A 10,471-nucleotide genomic window follows, 5' to 3' on the forward strand; every position below is an offset into this window, starting at 1 on the left:
ATTCTTTATTCTCCATCCTCTAAACCCTTCAGCAGCTCTTCAACTGGTGTGTGATTTATTTCTGTGTATTACCGTCTGTTCTCATCATGTAACGCGTAAATTTGTTCAGCTTATCATTTAGTGTTCTTTTTTTGATCATGTGTTCTGATCACCTGTTTCAGTTCGCCTCAACGTGAAGATTCCATGCATCTTGATCTTTGAGCTGGTACTATTTTGCTCGAAAACCTAGTTGAAAAGGCGCTGCAAATTAACTAACTCTAAACTAAAAATACTGGCACCTTGCAAAGCTTGACGTCGGGTGCAATTTGGGGTGGTCGGAGGAAGGAAAGGTTTGGGGTAATGTCAATGGTCTGCATGATTTTTTTTTTTCAGGCACTAGAAATCTAAAACTCTATCCCGCCTTCATCGTCGACTTGATCAACAAAATAGAAGAATCAGAATAAAATATTTTCAATTTCATCGGGATAGTCTCAGAGCCCACCAATATTAGACTAAGTTTGGTTTAGGATAGGTCACTCAGTAAGGAGCTAAACCTTTATCTTTATTAGTTTGCATCTTTTAATATGCAAATTTTCTCAGCTTACGCCATTTTTACTAGTAATTAGTTACTTATTAAATTTAAAATTTAGTTGTTAGTTCTGTTCGCAACGGTCACTTCTGAAGATGTATGTATAATTTTTAAAAACTGATTATAACCAGGTGTTTTATGATAAATATAAAAATGTTACACCAGTTAAGAAAGGCTCTTAAAAATCTTTAAAATCTAACATTTCAGCTATTGACATAAGCCTTCTTCAGGGATAATGAAAAAAAAATGAAGTGACAAATTTATTTAAGATCGCGTAGTTGCTAATAAAAACCAAATATATCAGGAAATTAGTTCTATTAGCAACTACGCGACTAGTTAGAACTAAACTTGACACTTCATTATATTTTTATTACCCTTAAAGAAGGCTTATCTTAATAGCCGAAACGTTGGGTTTTAAAGATTTTTAATAGCTTTTCTCGACCAGTGTAACATTTTTATATTTATCAGAAATAAATTTTGTTTTCCAACAATGCGTATTATTGTCATGTTTATCACCAAAGTTTGTATGTTTTTTTCCTGTTAAGGCAAGAATGTGTTTAATCTGCGCCCAGAGATGCATATTCGTTAAGATATTTGGCCACACATTCACGGTTCCGGTGGTCTTTCAATGTCTACTGTAAAAATAAATGGAACTCAAATAATCCCCTGCACCTTAAAATTTTAGTTGCTCGTGGTGACTCAAGAAAGTGAAATGATCGATCTACCTCACGATGTAAACGGTGCCTGAAGTTTAATGAACGTCGTCTATTATCACACCAAACTTGGGCGGCTGGAAGTCTACGGGGATGGCGAAGCTGGGGCACCACGCCTGTAACTTCTGATTCCGTCAATTTTTATCTCTCGCCCCCAATTTTTGCGCGGCTAGTCTTTCCTCGTTCTCCCCTTCCAACGAAACGTTTGCTATGCAGCTTAATCAGGTGCATTTAAAGGTAGTCAAAGCTTAATAAGCCATATGAAAGCAGCTGCTAGAAGTTCTAAACGCATGTCTATCAACTATTATAACCCAACAAAATTCAAAATTCTAGTATTTTTTATTATCATAATTGTTTTATTAACTTGAGTTTAATTCCAAGCAAATTGAGAAGTATCAGAACTCTGCAGAACTTAAGGTATAATGAGAATTTTAAATTAAATCGTCGAAAGAAAGCACTTTCCAGTTGCACTCCAGTGCCTTCTTTTTTTAAAAATTTCCTATTTGCCTTCACAAACATCAAACAAAAATGACTAGATATTTCATTCCGTATCCCAATCAGCTCGAGTCTTGCATCAGATGCCCTATAAAATTTGTCTGTGCGTTCTACTTCTACTTTGTTTTTTCTACAAGTATCTTTCAGATCTCTGTGTCTCTAGCTGAACAAATATGTAGCTAACTTTTGTCCTTAAAGAGCCCGGCCTTCGGATACAGTTCCATTCCCGGCCATACAAGGTTTCGAGAGAGTTCCCATTGCTTTCACAATATCACACAGCAACTTTTCCCCCCTGAAATAAATGAAACGGCATACTTTAGCAGGAGTTGTAAAGCTTTACGAACGTCCACTTAAGACCAAAAATATGGAGTGGAAAGACAAAACGATTAAAAACCGATTTAAAGTTTTAATATAAGCTTACAGCTGCCTGTAAAGGTCTGCATTAACACGCCTTCCAGTCATTTTACATAGAAATAGCTCATAAGGCCATTTATCAGTCATGTCTTTACCTTTATGTAAGAAATTCAACTTGGGAAAAAACGAATACCTATCGTATCAAGCAGTCTTGCTTTGTTTTGCAATTCCCTACGACAGACCGCAAATAAGTTCCTATGTTTTGTACATTTAAACGTACTTCATTCAAGAACGCGCGAGCCTGGGAGAATGTGTGAATATATGGGTGGGACTGGAGGGAGTCATGAACGCCACGCTTCGCATTTCCCGCTCACTTACCGATCCGTTTAACTTAGTACCTTACCTCCGCCAACTCCTGCGGGTTTCACGTTTTCAGGGAACTGTCCTCGAACATTCCCCGGTGGTTGATAACGTGCGACAACAAACTGCGCCCCACTTGAACTAACGGCTTTCCCGGCTCCCATTTCTTTGGAATTCTGCCAGACAATCTGCGTAAAATGACCGGTAGTAGAGGAAAATCCAGGGTTGCTATAGTTGTATTTATCGTGCTCCTCATACCACATGTCTGTCACTTTTCTCCCTGTAAGTTGTGCCCCTACGAAAATAACAAAGGGAACCGAAAATCTGTTTAATTTTACAATGACTTAATCTCGAGCCTAGATCTCCCACAGCCAAGGAAAAGGGAGGTTCAAACAGACTGAGATCTACGTACGAGAAAAATAATAACTCGGATAAACTATATTTGTTAACAGTCCTTTGAAGAAAAGCAAGTCTTTTTATTGGAAGTAATGACTTAACTATACAGCAAATTAATCCAAGGAGATCTGAAATAATGTGATCGAAGCGTGATCAAAGCCAGTTTTAAAGCGGTAGCCAGTTTGGCTATATAGCGTCTCGACGCGGTCAAGTAGTGGCTATACAACATGTAGTGTAACTCTCAACTTACACTAAAAAGAAATTTTTGAATAACCGTCATTTAGATTCGTAGCCAGCATAGCTAGCGAGATTTCCCTAACGAATCGAATGTCAAGCAAGAAATTCTACCATCTACGCAGGATATTCGATTGTAAAAGAATTGTTCTCGTAGTTTTAGTAGCGCCAGCCTCCTAAACAATATAAGAGGAAGTGTCGTTTAATTTGAGCTAAAAATATCCCTGACAAGTTACGTGACAATATCAGGAGTGATAGGCTGGTGACAATATATAAGCTGGTCCAGAAAATATATTTAAGTTAAGATTGCCGAACTTCTTGCTTATAATGATATCCCAAGGTTATAATGTATTATTTAAAATGCTTAAAAAAAGTTAGACCCCCCTCACCTTTTTAATGACACGTTCTCAAAGCCAGGCCTTAATTTTCTTGTAGTCCGAAGTAAGGTTAACATTCCAAACTTCAGCGTGGACTCTGAAGTCGCGGTAACTTATAACCCAATATAAGCTTATAACCTTCAAGAATACCTCACTACCGTGTTCTTACCGGACATATAAGCGATGTTCTCTCCGTAGTCGTTGGAGCTGCTGGGCTGTATAGTGTTCCTACTCGCCAAGTCTTCTGCCCAGCTTTGAGCTTCTGACGCCAGTTTGGAATTCCACTTGAGAGAAGTCGCACCGTGTTGAGCGCGGATTTCGTTGTGTGACTTGAGCATTTCATTTTTGAATTCTCTGGCACTCTCTAATTTGTTTAAAAAAAAAGAGAAAAAAAAAGGGAAAACAGAAATGAAGGTAAATAAAAATGTTTCACGGTAGTTGGTAAGTTTATATTTTCACCCGTGTCAATTCAAACAACTGTTGGGTAGGGGGGATGGCCTAATGGTCAGTTCGCAAGAATCGATCCGGAGCGAGCGGTCCTGGTTCGAGCCCTTGCCGAGGACAATGTGTTGTGTTCTTTGACAACAGGCTTTGTTAAAAAGCAACAAACTACCGAAACCAATCTTTTCCTTCGTTTTGAAATTGCTTAGCTTTTATTTTTGGCTGCAAACTTCTAGTTGAAAATAGTTCAATCAATCAAAACAAAATTTTCTTCAGTCAGTCCGGCACTCAAAAAACCAAAACCGTGGATTGGGTCAACGGCTAACGTATAACACCTTTTCCCCACTTGTTAACTTTTCTTCTCCGTACTTAGGCTAGGGCTGTCCATCGCCGACATTACGAAAACAGAAAGCGCAAGGATAACCTAATAAAGACGTATTTACGCTTTTGTAGCGGTTAAAACGGAAGAAATTACGTTTAGAAACACCTTTTGTCCTGATAAGCGTCTGTGCTTTTTAGCGGGAAAATCCCATCTTACGTTGCTGCGAGGTTGACTGTGAGATACTGGGTACCCTATTTGCTACGATTTGCCACTATTTGCCACTATTCGCCACTATTCGAGACTGTTCGCGACTATTCGAGACTATTCGCACTATTCGCTATTCGGGAGTATTCGCTGTTTGCTATTCGCAACTATTCGCTATTAGCTATTCGGGTTTTCCAGACACCCAATTGGGCATGTGATTACGTCATCTGTTTGGGTTGCGCGATAGACATGTCGTAAACTAGCGCTCTACTAAGACCAGGCCAAAAAAAAAAGTCGTTGTTATACGTGCAATTCAAACTTACGTGGCTTGTCTTTATCTCCACCGGTTTTGACAGTCACGTGCACGTTCCCATGACCCGTCGGCTTACCACGTGGCTGTTCCGTTTGTTTACCAGCGTCCTTGGATATTTTCGACCCCTTCGGTTTGACATTTTCTGGGAAGCGCCCAAGCACATTCCCTGCAGGGGAGTAACGTGCGACCACGAATTGTGTCCCATTAGCGTTGCTAGCTTTGGCGACACCCATCTCCTGGGAGCCTATCCAGACAACCTGAGTGAAGTGGCCAGTCCCTGAAGAAAATCCCGGGTTGCCAAAACTGTAGTCTTTGATCTCCTCATACCACATGTCCACCGCCCTTTGACCTGTCATTTCATATCCTTTGGATGAAACGAAGAAATTGACAGAGGTGTTACGCTTTCCAAGAAAGAGGTCTGTTTTGACCTGATTTACTAAGTCAGGTGAAGGGTCTTTGTTTCGAGTAACTTGGTAGCGTGTGTGTGCGCCTTATACAAGTTTTCAACCTCGTTCCCAGGGGAAAAGCCTTGGAAACGAGGTTGAAAAGTCTTACCTCTTTCACTGTCAAGGATCCGCCAAGTGCAACATTAAACAAAAGAATATATCAAATGTTTCAATAAGCATCTTGTCCTCAATAGCTTTTATCTGAATGGTTACATCTCAAAGGTTTCATCCAGAAGTTTGCTCAACAGCTTAGTAAGATAAGATTTCATCCATAAACTCAAATTTTAGAACCATTCTGTACTGTAAATACTGATAAGACAGGATAATTAATACCGCTCGATAGCCTTCATTTAAATGGCATACCTAGGGGTTCGTCCACGAACTTGGTTTACAGATAATTCATCGGCCACGTAGAAAGCAAGAAGACTCAAATGGCGCCAAAAGGTAGCGTACAATTATAATTGCTGAAACTTTCGTCATTTGAATTGCAGCCGTCAACACGGAACCAATGCTTCCTAAAAACGTTCAAGACTCACCAATGCTAAACAACTGGCAAAAACTGAATTGCAAAATAAAAAGCTTGGATAATATACCTGAAGCATATGCAAGGTTTTCTCCATCATCCCCACTGTAGTGCTGAAGGCGGTTTAGCTTCACTAGCTGCTTGGCCCATTTTTCTGCGTCCGAAGCCAGTTTTGAGGACCATTTTAACGGAGGTGCTCCGTGTTGGGCTCGGTACTTATTGTGGGCGCTTAAGCACTCGTTTTGAAATTGATTGGGCATGGCTGCAAAGATTGAACAGAACAAGATAAGTTCAGTCGCGGTTATCACAGATTGGTTTCAGATTAACACGCGTTATGGTCTAACGTGAAGAAGAACATAAATCTACGCGGAGCTGGAAACATCTGCCATAGAATGCATGATCGTGTCCAGCTACAAACGAGTGTAACCGTACTTACGGAGTGGCACTGACAAATAATAATAAAACAGCGTTAATTGTAACAAAAGCGCGCAATCGAATTTGTTGATCGCACTAAATTCTGTATTTCTCTCATATGTTCCAATTTACTAGAAAAGAAAAAGTACGAGAAAAGTTAAGAGTTTTGATAACGAATCCGAGTAACCACTAATCGACTTCCTTTCAAAACACGCGAAAAACGTTGCCCAATCTAGCTATGAATAACTGCGCACAAAAATATGGTTATTTGCAGCGGTGTCCAAACGCACACTTCAATGTTTCTGTTTCCGGCCGCGCTCGTTTGCTTCTGTTGTGACGGCGCAGTATTGCAGTTGTGTTTCTATAAGGTTCATAAAGATTTAACTCTTTGATTTCAAGGGTATAACATGATGGGTTTTCACCTAATCGCTTCATGTGCGGAGTACTACAAACTCGAATTCAAATTCAAGATCCAAATCAAGTATGATGCAATAAGCGCGTTCATTGAGGGCCCCCGCTTGAAAATGCTTTCTTTGTTCCTTGAAAAGTCTGCTATTTATGAATAACGTTTTCCATGTAACTGTTATATGTCAGATGCACCGCTCAATTCCGACGACAAACCCCCACTCACCCTCCCCTCCCCCTCACCACAATGAAGGTAAGCAGTCCTCCTAAACACGGAAAAAGTCTATTAGCGCTTCTTTGGATATAGCACTAAGTGAAGAGTATTTTCTCATAATAAGTCTCCTACAGTACCAGTTACTGTCTAGACTTAATTTTCATACGATATCCTTACAGTATATTCAGAGATTTCCGTTGTTATTCGACGAATGTTGAGCTTATTGTAGCTGTAGCATGTCTAGAACCAAGCAGTATAACAAAAGCTGTTTGTTTTGTTTTATTTATTTATATATATATATATTTTTTTTTCTCTCGGACATAAAATGTTAAATTTAGGTATGCTCAATTTTGAAATGCAGAACCCATTACTCAGGCCTTCACACAAACGGGCCCGATTATCCCTGTACCTGAAATAACTTTCTAAAATTACTACTGTTCAAATACGTGTTCCGCGATACTCAGAAACTGCATTGAACTTATGACCTAAAAAAAATAATAATCAGGGAATAATAAATAAATTATTTGCCGGAAACCTATCTCGGTCTGCACGTTCCCCGTTCTCTGTCTTGAACCAATCAATATACTCAGTGATTCTATCCCTAGCTTCTACCGAACCAAACGATGGGACATGATCACAAGAAAGCGCGGACATATATAGAGAATATACGAACCCAAAGTTACGGAAGTGAGCACAATCTCATGAGCCACACGTGGCAGTTTTGTCTCGTAAACGGGACAAATTAGTGGTGCAATATATATTCCTCCCAAATAACCCATTTATCATCCTGGTCATGCATTTATAGCGGCTGTCATGTCCTTAGTAGTCTATTCATAGTCCTCAGTTCTATTTTTGTCCTATGATTGTCGCCTGCTATGTAATTTATTTTCAAAGATTATCAGGCAAATTATCAAGGTATCAGGACGAGGTAAATATACAGACTGAGAAAATAAACAACGAGCCAAGACTCCAGGAGGTTGATTATTTTACTTTCCAGAGACAAGAAATACCAATAACTGCTAATTTCCATGAGATGTTTTGGGTTTTTATTACCATGGCCGTGAGATTGTGAACCTCCGCCGAGATCTGGCGATATTCCAGGCTTAGAAACCTTCGTGGGAAATTGATCGAAAGTGATTCAAGGTCGTTCAAAGAGTTCTATTTTCTCGGGAAATTACTCAGTGATTTGACGCGCAAACCGCTCAGGAAACTTTAAGGTAAACTATTCGCAATTCGCTTTGGAATTTGTTTGGTCATGCATGTAAGAGCGGACGGCAAGACGAAGTACAATATCGTTGCATAATCCTTGACTGAATCTTGTTTAACGACGAATTGAGTACAAGCTATATCAAGACTAAATGTATTTTCATTCTTACCTCGTTTGAATTTGGAGCTAGATGTCCTACCGTGTTCTGGTAAACCCTTCTGATGCTGTTTCAAACCGTTTGGGAACGATACTCAATCTATTTATCTATCTTTGGGCGTCTCGCCTCCTAATAAATATTAAATACTCAAACAGTTTTAGCCCGTTACAGGCAAAACCGGAAAGGGACTTTTGAGCGTTCAACACGTCACGCCGTCACGTGTGTCACGCGAGTCTCTTTAGCCTTCACGTTTGTCGATTCTTTGTCTTTTCAAGCGAACATTCGGCCTGTAGACGACATAAACAGCCCACAATTTTTTTGTAATTTGTAAATTTATAAGGAAATGTCAGCATTCACCGAAGAAAGAACTACCCCGGAAGTGTGCAAAAAGCGAAAAACACACGTCAGAGGTTTCAGTTTCCTATTTCTGCGCGTGACAGATCAGTCGGCGAGATTATTGCATTGCACCGAAAAAAACTCATTTTCATTTGACATTATTAAATAAAAGAACTTAAAAAAAGGCTACTTGTAGAGATTTCGACGTCCAATAACTGGTCTTCTGGCAATCAACACTACAGGATCCCGTGACATTCGTGTGATACTGGCGCGCACTTGATCTCCAATTCGTTTCGTTTATTTAGACAATATTTGAAAAAATACAAATAAAATACCTGAAAATTGACGAGCGGTTTTAGTTTTACAACAGCCTTCATGAGGAAACCTTTTCCTAGGTTATTAACTATATAAAGTTTTCAAAGCGAACGACTGAAAAATTAGTCAGCGCTTCATAGCACTCTCGAAGGAAAATAATGACTGATTGATCAACATTTTGCATGTGTGATTCGATTAAAAACTGACGACTGGATAGTTTTCAAATGGGATAAAAAGGGGATAAAAATGGGATTAAGGCTTATGAAACGACGAATGCGCATGTTATTGAATCTCGATGAACAAGAGTAGACATGTCTTACGTGGGAGGGAAAAAAAATTGTTGTGTTGACTTGTTTTTGTTCTACCAAACAAACAATCTCCCGCGTCAATGTGAAGGCACAGGGTCAAAGTTTTTGACCTTTAGATTGATGCTGTTCGAACTTTAATTCATTCATTCTTAAGAGTCTTCAAACTTTATTCTAATAAAGTTCTTTATTGTTAAGTTTAAAGGCTCTTCTAACAGATAATCAGATTTCTTTTGTCGAAGATTATTATTAATATTAACCTCCCGTTGCACGCCCCAGCGAGCTGAAAACTGAGAAGATTGAGATTGATTTACACTGTAAAATCGATAATTGTGTATATTTTTACATTACTCCACACGTAGTATGTTGTGTATAAACTCGCAGAGAAATTTTTGTCCTAAATTGAAACAGTACTGCTATACCATCTATCATTTATTTCATATTATCATAATGTAACGGCGGTTGACTGAAATGAAATTCGGTCATTTCATTTTGCCAATAGAATTCTGATATGCGACCCAGGCATATCATAAAGCTATTTTCAGGACATTGAGTTCTTTAAGAATACTGCATGAATCGGAACGCAGTAAGATGTAATGACAAGCAGTGCACAATTGCGCTTTTATTCGCCAAATAAATGAAAGAAACGTTTTGTAAAATAAATTGTTTGTAACTGGTCGTAACCAAGTTGTTCCACGCAAGAGCGCTGTTAAGAATATAAATTTGCTGGGACAAATAAATAAATAAAGCTCTATACAATGAATAGTATCTTTTCAATATTATAGTTCGAAATTTCCTGCCGAGAGCTCAAGATTTCGTGAAATGAACAAATTACAACGTGCCACTGAAACAATGTAAACAACTCACCTCAAAACGCAAAGTTCCAAACGATCTCAAGACTTCGTCTTTTTACCACACGGAGACTGTCCCTGCCTCGGATACTAGGTTTAAATTTTGCTCCACTGCACTGAGGTCTGTTTTGATAAATCTGCTTATAAACCGAATCACGAGGGTTTTCAGTCGATTAAGACTTGGCAGCTAATAATGAATGAGTCGACGTAGACAACACTGCATTGAAAATAAAAGATCGCACGTTGATTGGTGCATATAAAACAAACTTGTCAAAATCAATTGAAATTTATTCACATGAAAGAACAATATGTCATGACGAAAGAAAAACAAACTCGGGTGATTTGGTATTTCCAGTTGGTACAGATGTTTTCAGCTATAATTTTATGCATTTAACATTTACTCGGAAAAAAAAAAATGCTACGTTTTTGTTTTCTTGTTTTTGTTTTGTTTTTGTTGTTTTTTTCGTATAAATTACATTAATAAAAATAACTCTATCTAAATTTATAGATAAAATCAAACC

General features: G+C 38.7%; 1 protein-coding gene across 3 annotated transcripts; it reads right to left on the reverse strand.

Annotated features, from left to right (window-relative positions):
* Window positions 1–1,597: 1,597 nt before the first annotated feature.
* Window positions 1,598–10,104, reverse strand: LOC145488122 (uncharacterized). Of its 3 annotated transcripts, none has more exons than XM_081466915.1 (6): window positions 9,967–10,104; window positions 5,817–6,008; window positions 4,788–5,141; window positions 3,667–3,861; window positions 2,534–2,785; window positions 1,598–2,068 (listed from the first exon to the last, which is right to left on the reverse strand). In XM_081466915.1, exons 2-6 carry the CDS (start codon window positions 6,004–6,006, stop codon window positions 2,040–2,042), a joined length of 1,020 nt encoding a protein of 339 aa, XP_081323041.1. In that variant the 5' UTR covers window positions 6,007–6,008; window positions 9,967–10,104; the 3' UTR covers window positions 1,598–2,039. The 3 variants fall into 3 exon arrangements, with proteins under 3 accessions (XP_081323041.1, XP_081323039.1, XP_081323040.1); XM_081466913.1 differs by lacking the exon at window positions 9,967–10,104 and adding an exon at window positions 8,156–8,931; XM_081466914.1 differs by lacking the exon at window positions 9,967–10,104 and having other exon boundaries at window positions 5,817–8,144.
* Between the last annotated feature and the right edge of the window lie 367 nt (window positions 10,105–10,471).

Source organism: Orbicella franksi, chromosome 5, assembly GCF_964199315.1.
Source record: "Orbicella franksi chromosome 5, jaOrbFran1.1, whole genome shotgun sequence".
NCBI lineage: Eukaryota > Metazoa > Cnidaria > Anthozoa > Scleractinia > Merulinidae > Orbicella > Orbicella franksi.